Source organism: Haliotis asinina, chromosome 13 (genome assembly GCF_037392515.1).
Source record: "Haliotis asinina isolate JCU_RB_2024 chromosome 13, JCU_Hal_asi_v2, whole genome shotgun sequence".
Taxonomy (NCBI): Eukaryota; Metazoa; Mollusca; class Gastropoda; order Lepetellida; family Haliotidae; genus Haliotis; species Haliotis asinina.
The window spans coordinates 16,193,949-16,213,739 of record NC_090292.1 but is presented as its reverse complement, the minus strand read 5'-3'; the positions used below and the strand labels follow the sequence as shown (position 1 = coordinate 16,213,739).

The window sequence follows — 19,791 nt, the reverse complement described above, 5'->3', positions numbered from 1 at the left end:
AATACCACGGCTAACTAACGATATTACGTAATTAACTGAACCAACTAGTGATTGATATTATGAGACACATTCCACACCAACAGAGTATGATTGTGGTAGCATCAAGTACTGTCACCGCATTAAAAATCAGAACAAAACTTTAGGAATCGGTCGTCTTCAAGCATTGATGTCAGTGATTATGCCTGACTGTGTCTGTCGGGTTTATGAGCATAAACTGTAGGAGCCTGCGTGTAACCCGATATCCCAGATTGGTTGTAACCCACTATCCCAGAGTAGGGTTCAACCAGCTTCTGGAGACAAAGATTTGGAAGTTAAGGACATATCCATATGTCATTCTCAAGTAAGTTGAAATGTGAAAGACATCAATCTTCTAAAACATATTCGTTTCTTTGGCCCGACTTACTCAACCTGAAGCAATTTATTTTGTTACTGACTGAATTGTGTTAATGGAACGCTTGTCACAACTGTGTACATTTAAGGAAGATAACAGATGTGATCCTGCCGTTCATAGACCACTCCTCATCAGTTATTACAGCTCATGGCGTGTCTAGCAAGAAACGTGTACGAACTTGCCTTTGCCTAAAATCCTCCAAAATATAAGTAAATTTCCATTAAGTGCCAGCAAACAGTTTGACTCCTCGTGAGTGAGTGAGTGAGTTTAGTTTTACACTACACCAGCTATATATGGCGGCGATCTGTAAATAATCGAGACTGGACCAGACAATCCAGTGATCAACCACATAAGCATCGATCTGAGCAATTGTGAATCGATGACATGTGTCAACCAAGTCAGCGAGTCTGACCACCCGATCCCGTTAGTCGACTCTTACGACAATCAGAATCGCCTTGTATGGCAAGCATGGGCTGCTGAAGACCTATTCTACCCCGGGACCTTCACGGGTCTTGTCTCCCCATCTTTAGATTCGTAAGCAGTTTATCACGCGTCAGAACGCATTCTTTCAGACGTCAATCGTGTCTCTTCCGATGAATTCCTAGCTTATACACACGAAACCGTCAGGGACTGAAGAAGTTTATCAAAGATTACCGTTCTGAAAACACAAGGCTTTGAGATGGTTCATTTGTGAGTGAAGCATCACTTAAAGGTCGACCACGATGGAGCGAATGTCGTGCCTCAAAGCAACCTGATCATTATTCCAGCATTGGAGAAACGGCGGGACTGAGAGGAGCTATTACATCACAGTGAGTGAAGGCAGAGATGGTGCTATTATCACCGTCAGTCAAGATCCCGGGGGAGAGGGACAGTCTGAGTATCATCACTAGAGACACTCGACTCAGCTGGACAGCAAAAACCTGGGTCTACACGGAGACAGATTCATGGGAAGCTATTGATTAATGCCCCTGACTTCCTTGTTGCCTAATGGCAACGTATGATCAACTGTTTCAGGTGAGCCTGCAGAGGGAATGGTAGGTAAATGAGATTTTGCTGACAGGCCATGCAGACAAAAGAATGCATCTTCTGGAAAAAAAGCATAACATAAAATCTTTACAGATTTCGTAAAACCGTGATCAGCTGCAGAAATATTTCAAACACAATTCACCAAACTGAAACAACCTAATCTAAAACAACCCCGTAAGGTTATTTTTAGCATCCATGTATTCGAGCACAGGAGAATATGGCGGACTTGAAATTTGTAAGTAAAGGATAACTTGTTTGCTTGTTGTTTAACGCTCTCAGCAACATCCAAGCTATATTTGTCGTATAGCGTCGATTGCCTGCACTGGAAGGGCTTAAGAAACTTTTCAAGCTTTGACATGTCATCTTGTGCTGTTGCGAATGTTACTTTGTAGAATACAATGATGATCCAGCTTACATTGTAGACTTTTTAGAAAGTTGTTAAAAGGTAAGTATTAATTTGCACAAAAGCTTTGACCTCAGAGCTGTTTATATATTATTGCATATAGTGAATGTTTTCCTTAGAGTGATGTTGCTTTTCTCGCTGTTGTTTACCTAAACGTCCGTTATTGTCTAGTTATTGTGTTGTGTTCTAAAGTACTTTCCATCGTGAATGCAAACTAACAAACAGTACTGAAAAATGATTAGCTGCACATTGTTCACGACGTATGGATTCGGCCCCATTTCGGAAATACGATGAGACTGGTCCCACAAGTAATAAAGAGGACATTCGGGAGCATTTGTCTTTGCTATGTGCCGTTTGCCGTGTGTTTGATTTGTATTCAGTGCTTGGCATCAATGAGGCACTGTGCCGTTCTTCGTTGTGATGGAATTTCAGACAAATCTTCGTCAAGTTATCTGCAATAGCCGCCCATTAAGTGCTAACATGCAACCTAAAATATCTGACCGTAAGTTTGACAAGGCATTTCCTCTTAATGAAAGAGGTGCCAACACAAGGAGGAGGTGATAAACTGACGAGCAAAAGAAAGTACATGGGTGTAATCGTTGCTACAATCCCAAATTTGCGTTCTAGTTGGTAAAATTATTGACGAACACTGCTTGTATAGACCGCAAACATCATATATAGTTTGCCAAAGTGCAACCTTAAACATTTGTAGGTGGACTGCTCAAATTTTCGCAAAATTGTGATTATTGTCCCAAGCCCAAGCACTTTTCGTACAGGAGTATAAAACATGTTTGTCACGAAGCCCGAACAATCACCTGACAAACATATCACAAGGAGATATCAAGATCGACGTCAGCACAACGAGAGCGGACCACAGGAATGTCACCAAAGGGTGCTTCCAACAACCATCTTGCAAGGACATTCTTTTGCGCAAGACGAACCTTAATTCGGCTATTCAACCGTTTCAACATGACAGACTAGACATGTGATCGACCCAAAAGTGGACATCCCAGAGTCAGAAAAGTCCAAGAGGATTGCTATCCGCGGATTATTCACCTACGTAACCGGATGTTGATGGTTACGTCATCAGCAGCCACATTACTGAGTTATCGCGAGAGCCGATGCACTGTGGCAAGGCGACTTCGTGCTGTTGGCTCATGGGACTACTGACCGTTACGTGGAATGACCTTCACCTTCCAGTAAGAACCGTCTGCAGTGTTCATTACTACATCACTGTTTACTATTACAATGTGCTTTCGCTGATAAAGCACGTGTATTGTAGTGTACTTCAACATCCATTTTCCATTTCATCCAAAGTTTTTTTTATTTTTATCTTACTGGAAGAAACACAACCTGTGTACTTTCTTTTGCTCGTCAGTATACTTAAACGACATATTGATATTGATGTAATACACGGCAGATAACGAAGACCTCTATGTTACGTCAGAGATGGGTCAAAGCCAAGTGTTGCTAATGGTTATTAATGGCTGTCCAGGCCAGTGGGCATTCTCCCATGCGACAGTGAGTGGGTGGGTGAGTTTAGTTTTACGCCGCACTCAGCAATATTTCAACTATACGGCGGTGGTCTGTAAATAATCGAGTCTGGACCAGACAATCTAGTAACCAACAACATGAGCATCGATCTGCCCAGTTGGGAACCGATGAAATGTGCCAACCATGTCAACGAGTCTGACCGCCCGATCCCGTTAGTCGACTCTTACGACAAGCTTTGTCGCTATTTATGGCAAGCATGGGTTGCTGAAGGCCTATACTACCCCGGGACCTTCACTCGTCCCCGATGCGACAGATCCTTCCTTGATAACCCTTGCTTGCCATAAAAGTTTACTATGGTTGTCGTAAGAGGCGACTAACAGAATCCGGTGATCAGGCTCGCTGACAACAGTCTATTCACGTACTGGAATGTATACATCACACTGAGTTCAGGTCAAACCTTGCAGTGTGCGTGAGTGAGTTTAGTTTTACGCCGTACTCAGCAATGTTCCAGCTATATGGAAACGGTCTGCAAATAATCGAGTCTGGACCAGACAATCCAGTGATCAACAACATGAGCATCGATCTGTGCAATGGGGAACCGATGACATGTGTCAACCAAGTCAGCGAGCCTGACCACCCGAGTCCGTGAGTCACCTCTTACGACAAGCATAGTCGCCTTTTATGGCAAGCATGGGTTGCTGAAGGCCTATTCTACCCCGGGACTGTCTGTAGCACAGTGAGTGGTAGTACACGTTAAGACCACATAAAAGTAAGGTAAATCAGGTCATATGAACGAAAAAACAATTCTCATTAATCCAACTCCGATGAAACAGCGAGTCTGAGTGGAACCATAATATAACAGATGGAGGGAGATGAGAGAAGCACTCTTATCGCCGTCAGTTCAGATTCCTGGAGGGAGGGGCAGACTAAGGGTCATCGCTACTGACACAGGACGCAGCAGGACAGGAAGCGAGGATAGTGACACTTGGAACGTTCCATATATTTGACCGTCTATGCAGTCTGCTGTCAGACAGGTTGATGGGAAGCTATTGATTAATGCCCCTGTCTGCCTTTTTACTTAATGGCAACGTCTAATCAGCTGTTTCATGTGAGTGTGCATGGGGCATGGTAGGTTAAAGTGAGTGCAGAGATGTGTCACTGTGGAGGCATGTGGAGGCAAGGTTAGAGTGAGTGAGTGGATATACATTTAAAGTCACATTGGCGGTATTTCAGCAGCCATATGAAAGTTGTAAATTCTTAAATGCATAAATGAATGCAAACATACCTGTAATCTTACCTTTCAACAGAGGACAGTAAAAACAGCTAGTCAGTCACATATTTACACTTAAAACTACACTTCATCAACAGTATTTTTATTTATAACGAAATTCATTTCAATCTGATTCTGATTTTATTAGACTGTATCAAAATGACCTTCCCAGAGCCAGCACGTGCAACATGCACGTGGGAACATCTGGACAGTATCGTTACATCATCATGGCAGGATTGATGAAGCTGATTAATGTCTGCAGACGTATTGCATAAAAACGGTTCATTCGTGTGTGAGGCATCACTTAAAGGTCGACCACGATGAAGCGAATGTCATAATATTGTGTCATAAAGCAGACTTGCTCATTAATATAGTATTGATGAAACATCAAGTCAGAGTATAGTTATTGCATCACAGGGAGAGGAGACAGAGGCTTGGAGGAAGGTTGGCTATTATCACCGTCAGTCCAGATCCCCTGGGTTGGGACAGACTGAGAGTCATCACGACTGACACAGGCCACAGGAAGACAGGAAACGAGGGTCAGGATGTTTTGTGTGTTCCAGAGATGTGACTTTTAACAGGTTAATATAGACTACATGACGCTCTAGTCAGTTAATGACCATTTCTAATTAATTGTTTCAGGCACACACGTGAAGGAGACCACTGGTGGATGTAAATGTATTATGGATTGTTCTTTGACAGCATTGGAGAAAGAGTAAGAGCATTTTAAGTGAATGAGTGAGAGTGACTATCGGCCCTATATGAACACTGACAATAACTGCGTAGGATAACAGGCTGATGGGTAGCACGCTGATGGGTAGCACGCTGATGGGTGGCACGCTGGTGGGAGGCATGCTGATGGGTGGCACGCTGATGGGTGGCACGCTGGTGGGTAGCACGCTGACGGGTGGCACGCTGATGGGTGGCACGCTGATGGGTAGCACGCTGATGGGTAGCACGCTGATGGGTGGCACGCTGATGGGTAGCACGCTGATGGGTAGCACGCTGATGGGTAGCACGCTGATGGGTAGCACGCTGATGGGTAGCACGCTGATGGGTGGCACGCTGATGGGTAGCACGCTGATGGGTAGCACGCTGATGGGTAGCACGCTGATGGGTAGCACGCTGATGGGTAGCACGCTGATGGGTAGCACGCTGATGGGAGGCATGCTGATGGGTAGCACGCTGATGGGTAGCACGCTGATGGGTGGCACGCTGATGGGTAGCACGCTGATGGGTGGCACGCTGATGGGTAGCATGCTGATGGGTAGCACGCTGATGGGTAGCACGCTGATGGGTAGCATGCTGATGGGTAGCATGCTGATGGGTAGCACGCTGATGGGTAGCATGCTGATGGGTGGCATGCTGATGGGTAGCATGCTGATGGGTAGCATGCTGATGGGTAGCATGCTGATGGGTGGCACGCTGGTGGGTAGCACGCTGATGGGTAGCATGCTGATGGGTGGCATGCTGATGGGTAGCATGCTGATGGGTAGCATGCTGATGGGTAGCATGCTGATGGGTAGCATGCTGATGGGTGGCATGCTGATGGGTAGCATGCTGATGGGAGGCACGCTGGTGGGTAGCACGCTGGTGGGTGGCATGCTGATGGGTAGCATGCTGATGGGTGGCATGCTGATGGGTAGCATGCTGATGGGTAGCATGCTGATGGGTAGCATGCTGATGGGTGGCATGCTGATGGGTAGCATGCTGATGGGAGGCACCCTGGTGGGTAGCACGCTGGTGGGTGGCATGCTGATGGGTAGCATGCTGATGGGTGGCATGCTGATGGGTAGCATGCTGATGGGTAGCATGCTGATGGGTAGCATGCTGATGGGTAGCACGCTGATGGGTAGCATGCTGATGGGTAGCATGCTGATGGGTAGCATGCTGATGGGTAGCATGCTGATGGGTAGCATGCTGATGGGTAGCATGCTGATGGGTGGCATGCTGGTGGGTAGCATGCTGGTGGGTAGCATGCTGATGGGTGGCACGCTGATGGGTGGCATGCTGATGGGTAGCATGCTGATGGGTAGCATGCTGATGGGTAGCATGCTGATGGGTGGCATGCTGATGGGTAGCACGCTGATGGGTAGCACGCTGATGGGTAGCACGCTGATGGGTAGCACGCTGATGGGTAGCACGCTGATGGGTAGCATGCTGATGGGTAGCACGCTGATGGGTAGCATGCTGATGGGTAGCACGCTGGTGGGTGGCACGCTGATGGGTAGCACGCTGGTGGGTAGCATGCTGATGGGTGGCATGCTGATGGGTAGCATGCTGATGGGTAGCACGCTGATGGGTGGCATGCTGATGGGTAGCATGCTGATGGGTGGCATGCTGATGGGTGGCATGCTGATGGGTAGCACGCTGATGGGTAGCATGCTGATGGGTGGCATGCTGATGGGTGGCATGCTGATGGGTAGCATGCTGATGGGTGGCATGCTGATGGGTAGCACGCTGATGGGTAGCATGCTGATGGGTAGCATGCTGATGGGTGGCATGCTGATGGGTAGCATGCTGATGGGTAGCATGCTGATGGGTGGCATGCTGATGGGTAGCACGCTGGTGGGTGGCATGCTGATGGGTAGCATGCTGATGGGTAGCACGCTGGTGGGTGGCATGCTGATGGGTAGCATGCTGATGGGTGGCATGCTGATGGGTGGCATGCTGATGGGTGGCATGCTGATGGGTAGCATGCTGATGGGTAGCATGCTGATGGGTGGCATGCTGATGGGTGGCATGCTGGTGGGAGGCATGCTGGTGGGTGGCATGCTGATGGGTAGCACGCTGGTGGGTAGCATGCTGATGGGTAGCACGCTGATGGGTGGCACGCTGATGGGTAGCACGCTGATGGGTAGCATGCTGATGGGTAGCACGCTGATGGGTAGCATGCTGATGGGTGGCATGCTGATGGGTGGCATGCTGATGGGTAGCATGCTGATGGGTAGCATGCTGATGGGTAGCACGCTGATGGGTAGCATGCTGATGGGTAGCATGCTGATGGGTAGCATGCTGATGGGTAGCACGCTGGTGGGTGGCATGCTGATGGGTAGCATGCTGATGGGTAGCACGCTGGTGGGTGGCATGCTGATGGGTGGCATGCTGATGGGTAGCATGCTGATGGGTAGCATGCTGATGGGTAGCACGCTGATGGGTAGCATGCTGATGGGTGGCATGCTGATGGGTAGCATGCTGATGGGTGGCATGCTGATGGGTGGCATGCTGATGGGTAGCACGCTGGTGGGTGGCATGCTGATGGGTAGCATGCTGATGGGTAGCACGCTGGTGGGTGGCATGCTGATGGGTAGCATGCTGATGGGTGGCATGCTGATGGGTGGCATGCTGATGGGTGGCATGCTGATGGGTAGCATGCTGATGGGTAGCATGCTGATGGGTGGCACGCTGGTGGGTAGCACGCTGGTGGGAGGCATGCTGGTGGGTGGCATGCTGATGGGTAGCACGCTGGTGGGTAGCATGCTGATGGGTAGCACGCTGATGGGTGGCACGCTGATGGGTAGCACGCTGATGGGTAGCATGCTGATGGGTAGCACGCTGATGGGTAGCATGCTGATGGGTGGCATGCTGATGGGTGGCATGCTGATGGGTGGCATGCTGATGGGTAGCACGCTGATGGGTAGCACGCTGATGGGTGGCATGCTGGTGGGTGGCATGCTGATGGGTGGCATGCTGATGGGTAGCACGCTGATGGGTAGCATGCTGATGGGTAGCACGCTGATAGGTAGCACGCTGATGGGTGGCATGCTGATGGGTAGCACGCTGATGGGTAGCATGCTGATGGGTAGCACGCTGATAGGTAGCACGCTGATGGGTGGCATGCTGATGGGTGGCATGCTGATGGGTGGCATGCTGATGGGTAGCATGCTGATGGGTAGCACGCTGATGGGTAGCACGCTGATGGGTGGCACGCTGATGGGTGGCATGCTGGTGGGTGGCATGCTGATGGGTAGCATGCTGATGGGTAGCACGCTGATGGGTAGCACGCTGATGGGTAGCACGCTGATGGGTAGCATGCTGATGGGTAGCACGCTGATGGGTAGCACGCTGATGGGTAGCACGCTGATGGGTAGCATGCTGATGGGTAGCATGCTGATGGGTAGCATGCTGATGGGTAGCACGCTGATGGGTAGCATGCTGATGGGTAGCATGCTGATGGGTAGCACGCTGGTGGGTAGCATGCTGATGGGTAACACGCTGATGGGTGGCATGCTGATGGGTGGCATGCTGATGGGTAGCATGCTGATGGGTAGCACGCTGATGGGTAGCATGCTGATGGGTGGCACGCTGATGGGTAGCATGCTGATGGGTGGCATGCTGATGGGTAGCATGCTGATGGGTAACACGCTGATGGGTAGCATGCTGATGGGTAGCATGCTGATGGGTGGCATGCTGATGGGTAGCATGCTGATGGGTAGCATGCTGATGGGTAGCACGCTGATGGGTGGCACGCTGGTGGGTGGCATGCTGATGGGTAGCATGCTGATGGGTGGCATGCTGATGGGTAGCACGCTGATGGGTAGCATCCTGATGGGTAGCATGCTGATGGGTAGCACGCTGGTGGGTGGCACGCTTGTGGGTAGCACGCTGGTGGGAGGCATGCTGATGGGTAGCACGCTGATGGGTAGCACGCTGATGGGTAGCACGCTGGTGGGTAGCACGCTGATGGGTAGCATGCTGATGGGTAGCATGCTGATGGGTGGCATGCTGATGGGTAGCATGCTGATGGGTAGCACGCTGATGGGTAGCACGCTGGTGGGAGGCATGCTGATGGGTGGCACGCTGGTGGGTAGCACGCTGGTGGGAGGCATGCTGATGGGTAGCACGCTGATGGGTAGCACGCTGGTGGGTGGCACGCTGGTGGGAGGCATGCTGATGGGTAGCACGCTGATGGGTAGCATGCTGGTGGGTGGCATGCTGGTGGGAGGCATGCTGATGGGTAGCAAGCTGATGGGTAGCACGCTGATGGGTGGCACGCTGATGGGTAGCACGCTGATGGGTGGCACGCTGGTGGGAGGCACGCTGGTGGGTGGCACGCTGATGGGTAACACGCTGATGGGTAACACGCTGGTGGGTGGCACGCTGATGGGTGGCGTGCTGATGGGTAGCACGCTGATGGGTAACACGCTGATGGGTAGCACGCTGGTGGGTGGCATGCTGATGGGTGGCACGCTGGTGGGTAGCACGCTGATGGGTAGCACGCTGATGGGTAGCACGCTGGTTGGTAGCACGCTGATGGGTAGCACGCTGGTGGGTAGCACGCTGATGGGTAGCACGCTGGTGGGTGGCACGCTGGTGGGTAGCACGCTGGTGAGTGGCACGCTGATGGGTGGCACGCTGGTGGGTAGCACGCTGATGGGTAGCACGCTGGTGGGAGGCATGCTGATGGGTAGCACGCTGGTGGGTGGCACGCTGATGGGTAGCACGCTGGTGGGTAGCACGCTGTTGGGATCCACGCTGGTGGGTAGCACGCTGATGGGTAGCATGCTGATGGGTAGCATGCTGATGGGAGGCATGCTGATGGGTAGCACGCTGATGGGTAGCACGCTGGTGGGTGGCACGCTGATGGGTAGCATGCTGGTGGGTGGCATGCTGATGGGTAGCATGCTGATGGGTGGCATGCTAATGGGTAGCATGCTGATGGGTAGCATGCTGATGGGTAGCACGCTGATGGGTAGCACGCTGATGGGTAGCACGCTGATGGGTAGCATGCTGATGGGTAGCATGCTGATGGGTAGCATGCTGATGGGAGGCATGCTGATGGGTAGCATGCTGATGGGTAGCATGCTGATGGGTAGCACGCTGATGGGTAGCACGCTGGTGGGTGGCACGCTGATGGGTAGCACGCTGGTGGGTAGCACGCTGTTGGGATCCACGCTGGTGGGTAGCACGCTGATGGGTAGCATGCTGATGGGTAGCATGCTGATGGGAGGCATGCTGATGGGTAGCATGCTGATGGGTAGCACGCTGATGGGAGGCATGCTGATGGGTAGCATGCTGATGGGTAGCATGCTGATGGGTAGCATGCTGATGGGAGGCATGCTGATGGGTAGCATGCTGATGGGTAGCATGCTGATGGGAGGCATGCTGATGGGTAGCATGCTGATGGGTAGCATGCTGATGGGTAGCATGCTGATGGGTAGCACGCTGGTGGGTGGCACGCTGATGGGTAGCACGCTGGTGGGTAGCACGCTGTTGGGATCCACGCTGGTGGGTAGCACGCTGATGGGTAGCATGCTGATGGGTAGCATGCTGATGGGAGGCATGCTGATGGGTAGCACGCTGATGGGTAGCACGCTGGTGGGTGGCACGCTGATGGGTAGCATGCTGGTGGGTGGCATGCTGATGGGTAGCATGCTGATGGGTGGCATGCTAATGGGTAGCATGCTGATGGGTAGCATGCTGATGGGTAGCACGCTGATGGGTAGCACGCTGATGGGTAGCACGCTGATGGGTAGCATGCTGATGGGTAGCATGCTGATGGGTAGCATGCTGATGGGTAGCACGCTGATGGGTAGCATGCTGATGGGTAGCATGCTGATGGGTAGCACGCTGATGGGTAGCACGCTGGTGGGTAGCATGCTGATGGGTGGCACGCTGATGGGTAGCACGCTGGTGGGTAGCATGCTGATGGGTGGCATGCTGATGGGTGGCATGCTGATGGGTGGCATGCTGATGGGTAGCATGCTGATGGGTAGCACGCTGATGGGTAGCATGCTGATGGGTGGCATGCTGATGGGTAACACGCTGATGGGTAACACGCTGATGGGTAGCATGCTGATGGGTAGCACGCTGATGGGTGGCATGCTGATGGGTAGCATGCTGATGGGTGGCATGCTGATGGGTGGCATGCTGGTGGGTAGCACGCTGATGGGTAGCACGCTGATGGGTAACACGCTGATGGGTGGCATGCTGATGGGTGGCATGCTGATGGGTAGCATGCTGATGGGTAGCACGCTGATGGGTAGCATGCTGATGGGTGGCATGCTGATGGGTAACACGCTGATGGGTAACACGCTGATGGGTAGCATGCTGATGGGTAGCACGCTGATGGGTGGCATGCTGATGGGTGGCATGCTGATGGGTGGCATGCTGATGGGTGGCATGCTGATGTGTAACATGCTGATGGGTGGCATGCTGATGGGTAGCACGCTGATGGGTGGCACACTGATGGGTAGCATGCTGATGGGTAGCACGCTGATGGGTAGCATGCTGATGGGTGGCATGCTGATGGGTGGCACGCTGATGGGTGGCATGCTGATGGGTGGCATGCTGATGGGTGGCATGCTGATGGGTGGCATGCTGATGGGTGGCATGCTGATGGGTGGCATGCTGATGGGTAACATGCTGATGGGTAGCACGCTGATGGGTAGCATGCTGATGGGTGGCATGCTGATGGGTGGCATGCTGATGGGTGGCATGCTGATGGGTGGCATGCTGATGGGTAGCATGCTGATGGGTAGCATGCTGATGGGTGGCATGCTGATGGGTGGCATGCTGATGGGTGGCATGCTGATGGGTGGCATGCTGATGGGTGGCATGCTGATGGGTAGCATGCTGATGGGTGGCATGCTGATGGGTGGCATGCTGATGGGTGGCATGCTGATGGGTGGCATGCTGATGGGTGGCATGCTGATGGGTAGCACGCTGATGGGTAGCATGCTGATGGGTAGCACGCTGATGGGTAGCATGCTGATGGGTGGCATGCTGATGGGTGGCATGCTGATGGGTGGCATGCTGATGGGTGGCATGCTGATGGGTAGCATGCTGATGGGTAGCATGCTGATGGGTGGCATGCTGATGGGTAGCATGCTGATGGGTGGCACGCTGATGGGTAGCATGCTGATGGGTAGCATGCTGATGGGTAGCATGCTGATGGGTAGCACGCTGATGGGTAGCACGCTGATGGGTAGCACGCTGATGGGTGGCATGCTGATGGGTGGCATGCTGATGGGTGGCACGCTGATGGGTGGCATGCTGATGGGTGGCATGCTGATGGGTAGCATGCTGATGGGTGGCATGCTGATGGGTGGCATGCTGATGGGTGGCACGCTGATGGGTGGCATGCTGATGGGTGGCATGCTGATGGGTGGCACGCTGATGGGTAGCACGCTGATGGGTGGCACGCTGATGGGTGGCACGCTGATGGGTGGCATGCTGATGGGTAGCATGCTGATGGGTAGCATGCTGATGGGTAGCATGCTGATGGGTAGCATGCTGATGGGTAGCACGCTGATGGGTGGCACGCTGATGGGTGGCATGCTGATGGGTAGCATGCTGATGGGTGGCATGCTGATGGGTGGCACGCTGATGGGTAGCACGCTGGTGGGTAGCATGCTGATGGGTGGCATGCTGATGGGTGGCATGCTGATGGGTGGCATGCTGATGGGTAGCATGCTGATGGGTAGCACGCTGATGGGTAGCATGCTGATGGGTGGCACGCTGATGGGTAGCATGCTGATGGGTGGCATGCTGATGGGTAACACGCTGATGGGTAACACGCTGATGGGTAGCATGCTGATGGGTAGCATGCTGATGGGTAACACGCTGATGGGTAGCATGCTGATGGGTAGCATGCTGATGGGTGGCATGCTGATGGGTAGCATGCTGATGGGTAGCATGCTGATGGGTAGCATGCTGATGGGTAGCACGCTGATGGGTGGCACACTGATGGGTAGCATGCTGATGGGTAGCATGCTGATGGGTAGCATGCTGATGGGTAGCATGCTGATGGGTAGCACGCTGATGGGTAGCATGCTGATGGGTGGCATGCTGATGGGTGGCATGCTGATGGGTGGCATGCTGATGGGTAGCATGCTGATGGGTGGCATGCTGATGGGTGGCATGCTGATGGGTGGCATGCTGATGGGTAGCATGCTGATGGGTATCATGCTGATGGGTGGCATGCTGATGGGTAGCACGCTGATGGGTGGCACACTGATGGGTAGCATGCTGATGGGTAGCACGCTGATGGGTAGCATGCTGATGGGTGGCACACTGATGGGTGGCACACTGATGGGTGGCATGCTGATGGGTAGCACGCTGATGGGTAGCACGCTGATGGGTAGCACGCTGGTGGGTAGCATGCTGATGGGTGGCATGCTGATGGGTGGCATGCTGATGGGTGGCATGCTGATGGGTAGCATGCTGATGGGTAGCACGCTGATGGGTAGCATGCTGATGGGTGGCACGCTGATGGGTAGCATGCTGATGGGTGGCATGCTGATGGGTAACACGCTGATGGGTAACACGCTGATGGGTAGCATGCTGATGGGTGGCATGCTGATGGGTGGCATGCTGATGGGTAGCATGCTGATGGGTAGCACGCTGATGGGTAGCATGCTGATGGGTAGCATGCTGATGGGTAGCATGCTGATGGGTAGCATGCTGATGGGTAGCATGCTGGTGGGTGGCATGCTGATGGGTAGCATGCTGATGGGTAACACGCTGATGGGTAGCATGCTGATGGGTGGCATGCTGATGGGTGGCACGCTGATGGGTGGCATGCTGATGGGTGGCATGCTGATGGGTGGCATGCTGATGGGTAGCATGCTGATGGGTGGCATGCTGATGGGTGGCATGCTGATGGGTGGCATGCTGATGGGTAGCATGCTGATGGGTGGCACGCTGATGGGTGGCATGCTGATGGGTAGCATGCTGATGGGTGGCATGCTGATGGGTGGCATGCTGATGGGTGGCATGCTGATGGGTAGCATGCTGATGGGTGGCATGCTGATGGGTGGCATGCTGATGGGTAGCATGCTGATGGGTGGCACGCTGATGGGTGGCATGCTGATGGGTAGCATGCTGATGGGTGGCATGCTGATGGGTAGCATGCTGATGGGTGGCACGCTGATGGGTGGCATGCTGATGGGTGGCATGCTGATGGGTGGCATGCTGATGGGTGGCATGCTGATGGGTGGCATGCTGATGGGTAGCATGCTGATGGGTGGCATGCTGATGGGTGGCATGCTGATGGGTAGCATGCTGATGGGTGGCACGCTGATGGGTGGCATGCTGATGGGTAGCATGCTGATGGGTGGCATGCTGATGGGTGGCATGCTGATGGGTGGCATGCTGATGGGTGGCATGCTGATGGGTGGCATGCTGATGGGTGGCATGCTGATGGGTAGCACGCTGATGGGTAGCATGCTGATGGGTAGCATGCTGATGGGTAGCACGCTGATGGGTAGCATGCTGATGGGTGGCATGCTGATGGGTGGCATGCTGATGGGTGGCATGCTGATGGGTGGCATGCTGATGGGTAGCATGCTGATGGGTAGCACGCTGATGGGTAGCATGCTGATGGGTGGCATGCTGATGGGTAGCATGCTGATGGGTAGCATGCTGATGGGTGGCACGCTGATGGGTAGCACGCTGATGGGTAGCATGCTGATGGGTAACACGCTGATGGGTAGCATGCTGATGGGTAGCATGCTGATGGGTGGCATGCTGATGGGTAGCATGCTGATGGGTAGCATGCTGATGGGTAGCACGCTGATGGGTGGCACGCTGATGGGTAGCATGCTGATGGGTAGCATGCTGATGGGTAGCATGCTGGTGGGTGGCATGCTGATGGGTAGCATGCTGATGGGTAACACGCTGATGGGTAGCATGCTGATGGGTGGCATGCTGATGGGTGGCACGCTGATGGGTGGCATGCTGATGGGTGGCATGCTGATGGGTGGCATGCTGATGGGTAGCATGCTGATGGGTAGCATGCTGATGGGTGGCATGCTGATGGGTGGCATGCTGATGGGTAGCATGCTGATGGGTGGCACGCTGATGGGTGGCATGCTGATGGGTAGCATGCTGATGGGTGGCATGCTGATGGGTGGCATGCTGATGGGTGGCATGCTGATGGGTAGCACGCTGATGGGTAGCACGCTGATGGGTAGCACGCTGATGGGTAGCATGCTGATGGGTAGCATGCTGATGGGTAGCATGCTGATGGGTAGCATGCTGATGGGTAGCACGCTGATGGGTAGCATGCTGATGGGTAGCATGCTGATGGGTAGGATGCTGATGGGTAGCATGCTGATGGGTAGCATGCTGGTGGGTGGCATGCTGATGGGTAGCATGCTGATGGGTAACACGCTGATGGGTAGCATGCTGATGGGTGGCATGCTGATGGGTGGCACGCTGATGGGTGGCATGCTGATGGGTGGCATGCTGATGGGTGGCATGCTGATGGGTAGCATGCTGATGGGTAGCATGCTGATGGGTGGCATGCTGATGGGTGGCATGCTGATGGGTAGCATGCTGATGGGTGGCACGCTGATGGGTAGCATGCTGATGGGTAGCACGCTGATGGGTAGCATGCTGATGGGTAGCATGCTGATGGGTAGCACGCTGATGGGTAGCATGCTGATGGGTAGCATGCTGGTGGGTGGCATGCTGATGGGTAGCATGCTGATGGGTAACACGCTGATGGGTGGCATGCTGATGGGTGGCATGCTGATGGGTGGCATGCTGATGGGTAGCATGCTGATGGGTGGCACGCTGATGGGTGGCATGCTGATGGGTGGCATGCTGATGGGTGACATGCTGATGGGTGGCATGCTGATGGGTAGCATGCTGATGGGTAGCACGCTGATGGGTAGCATGCTGATGGGTAGCATGCTGATGGGTAGCACGCTGATGGGTAGCATGCTGATGGGTGGCATGCTGATGGGTGGCATGCTGATGGGTGGCATGCTGATGGGTGGCATGCTGATGGGTGGCATGCTGATGGGTAGCATGCTGATGGGTAGCACGCTGATGGGTGGCACGCTGATGGGTAGCATGCTGATGGGTGGCATGCTGATGGGTAGCATGCTGATGGGTGGCATGCTGATGGGTGGCATGCTGATGGGTAGCATGCTGATGGGTAGCATGCTGATGGGTAGCATGCTGATGGGTGGCATGCTGATGGGTGGCATGCTGATGGGTAGCATGCTGATGGGTGGCATGCTGATGGGTGGCATGCTGATGGGTGGCATGCTGATGGGTGGCATGCTGATGGGTGGCATGCTGATGGGTAGCATGCTGATGGGTGGCATGCTGATGGGTGGCATGCTGATGGGTGGCATGCTGATGGGTGGCATGCTGATGGGTAGCACGCTGATGGGTAGCATGCTGATGGGTAGCATGCTGATGGGTAGCACGCTGATGGGTAGCATGCTGATGGGTGGCATGCTGATGGGTGGCATGCTGATGGGTGGCATGCTGATGGGTGGCATGCTGATGGGTAGCATGCTGATGGGTAGCACGCTGATGGGTAGCACGCTGATGGGTGGCATGCTGATGGGTAGCATGCTGATGGGTGGCACGCTGATGGGTAGCATGCTGATGGGTGGCATGCTGATGGGTAGCATGCTGATGGGTAACACGCTGATGGGTAGCATGCTGATGGGTAGCATGCTGATGGGTGGCATGCTGATGGGTAGCATGCTGATGGGTAGCATGCTGATGGGTAGCACGCTGATGGGTGGCACGCTGATGGGTAGCATGCTGATGGGTAGCATGCTGATGGGTAGCATGCTGATGGGTAGCACGCTGATGGGTAGCATGCTGATGGGTAGCATGCTGATGGGTAGCATGCTGATGGGTAGCATGCTGATGGGTAGCATGCTGATGGGTGGCATGCTGATGGGTAGCATGCTGATGGGTAACACGCTGATGGGTAGCATGCTGATGGGTAGCATGCTGATGGGTGGCATGCTGATGGGTAGCATGCTGATGGGTAGCACGCTGATGGGTAGCACGCTGATGGGTAGCATGCTGATGGGTAGCATGCTGATGGGTAGCATGCTGATGGGTAGCATGCTGATGGGTAGCACGCTGGTGGGTAGCACGCTGGTGGGTGGCATGCTGATGGGTAGCATGCTGATGGGTGGCATGCTGATGGGTAGCACGCTGATGGGTAGCATGCTGATGGGTAGCATGCTGATGGGTAGCATGCTGATGGGTAGCACGCTGGTGGGTGGCACGCTGGTGGGTAGCACGCTGGTGGGAGGCATGCTGATGGGTAGCACGCTGATGGGTAGCACGCTGATGGGTAGCACGCTGGTGGGTAGCACGCTGATGGGTAGCATGCTGATGGGTAGCATGCTGATGGGTGGCATGCTGATGGGTAGCATGCTGATGGGTAGCACGCTGATGGGTAGCACGCTGGTGGGAGGCATGCTGATGGGTGGCACGCTGGTGGGTAGCACGCTGGTGGGAGGCATGCTGATGGGTAGCACGCTGATGGGTAGCACGCTGATGGGTAGCACGCTGGTGGGTGGCACGCTGATGGGTAGCACGCTGATGGGTAGCACGCTGGTGGGTGGCACGCTGGTGGGAGGCATGCTGATGGGTAGCACGCTGATGGGTAGCACGCTGATGGGTGGCACGCTGATGGGTAGCACGCTGATGGGTGGCACGCTGGTGGGAGGCACGCTGGTGGGTGGCACGCTGATGGGTAACACGCTGGTGGGTGGCACGCTGATGGGTGGCGTGCTGATGGGTAGCACGCTGATGGGTAGCACGCTGATGGGTAGCACGCTGATGGGTAACACGCTGATGGGTAGGACGCTGGTGGGTGGCACCCTGGTGGGAGGCATGCTGATGGGTGGCACGCTGGTGGGTAGCACGCTGATGGGTAGCACGCTGGTTGGTAGCACGCTGATGGGTAGCACGCTGGTGGGTAGCACGCTGATGGGTAGCACGCTGGTGGGTGGCACGCTGGTGGGTAGCACGCTGGTGAGTGGCACGCTGATGGGTAGCACGCTGGTGGGTAGCACGCTGATGGGTAGCACGCTGGTGGGAGGCATGCTGATGGGTAGCACGCTGGTGGGTGGCACGCTGATGGGTAGCACGCTGATGGGTAGCACGCTGTTGGGAGGCACGCTGGTGGGTAGCACGCTGATGGGTAGCACGCTGGTGGGTAGCACGCTGATGGGTAACACGCTGATGGGTAGCACGCTGGTGGGTGGCACGCTGGTGGGAGGCATGCTGATGGGTGGCACGCTGGTGGGTAGCAGAAGTAAACATGGTTCAGTGTTCTGCGCAACTAGAATACATTGACATGAACCAAACGAGTTCAGGGCCTTAAGTGACTGATCACCGGTACTAGATAATCCATAATTACCACACTATTGATATATGTCTTTCACCAACATTTTAATGACAGGCAGTATAAAGAAAACATGTGGAATGTCCACCCCTACAGAGCATCTGCACTGAACTTCTCTTTGAAGATTACGTGACGTAATCAGATTGTCACGTCATGAACAATAGATTATGTCATATATTCTTCTCAACAATGAAACAATCTGTTGTTACATGACGAATATGCACTGGTGGACTGACGAGTTAGGCTTTGAAATAATGCAAAATATCCGATTGTGCTGATGAGAAAGTTTCTTTCAGAATCCATTGTATAAACCAACTCACACAGTAGACGTTTCAGAAAGTCTTTGGGAGACAAATAGTCCAATTGTTTCCATAAAACTGAGACGTCTGGAATACTGAGGCTGCGAGTCAAATGAAACGGACGGGTAATTTCAACATTGGAAGTGTGAAATGTCTGCCTCCAAATTCGCCTGAGGTCTATTTCAGTGACATTTAAAGTCTGTATATTGAAATGAGGGTCCCGGTGGTAGTTACAGCATTAAGATCTTCAAATAAAACCTTTGGCAACGTATGAAGGCATTTCCACCCAGATTTTACAAAACCTATACCCACCATTCCAAAGAAAACGTGTACACCTGTCTAGTTTTTCATGAACGGTGTCCAGGTCAACAAGTTTCATAATGGAGGCGCTGAGTGCATTTCCCACTTCAAAACTGTGTTCGTTTACAATTTCCTATTTTGCAGGAACGTTTCACCAAACAAACTATGTTGGATGCTTTTCAAAAATATTTCGCAATGGTTTCTCTCAGTACTTTCAAAATAATATATTTTGACGAAAAGGTTCCCTCTCCTTGGAGAAAATGTCTGTATAAAATACTCCATTTTCAGAAAAATGAACAACTATATACATAAACTGTGATGTGCTTTATCGGCTCTGAAAACAACGATCGGATTCGTGAAAGAGAAAGTTGTCTGGTCGCTGAACTTACGTCCATGCAGTGACAATGAAAACAACACTCCTGTGTGTACTCTTACTGACGTGAACCAAACCTCCCCCCACCTCCCACCCCCTCCCCCCCTTCAGGGGTTTTG

At 53.4% G+C, this 19,791-nt stretch overlaps 2 protein-coding genes across 2 annotated transcripts in view; one reads left to right on the top strand and one right to left on the bottom strand.

Moving 5' to 3' along the window:
• LOC137259374 (uncharacterized) overlaps positions 1 to 9,758 on the bottom strand; it is a 40,804-nt gene extending 31,046 nt beyond the window's left edge. Inside the window, exon 1 of the mRNA XM_067797047.1 lies at positions 9,384 to 9,758. Within this exon, the coding sequence (XP_067653148.1) occupies positions 9,384 to 9,758 (375 nt within the window). The remainder of the gene's footprint in view (positions 1 to 9,383) is intronic.
• Positions 9,759 to 17,832: 8,074 nt separating this feature from the next.
• LOC137259373 (secreted effector protein PipB2-like) lies at positions 17,833 to 18,651 on the top strand. Its single transcript, XM_067797046.1, has one exon. It carries the CDS (start codon positions 17,833 to 17,835, stop codon positions 18,649 to 18,651), a length of 819 nt encoding a protein of 272 aa, XP_067653147.1.
• The last annotated feature ends 1,140 nt before the right edge of the window (positions 18,652 to 19,791 follow it).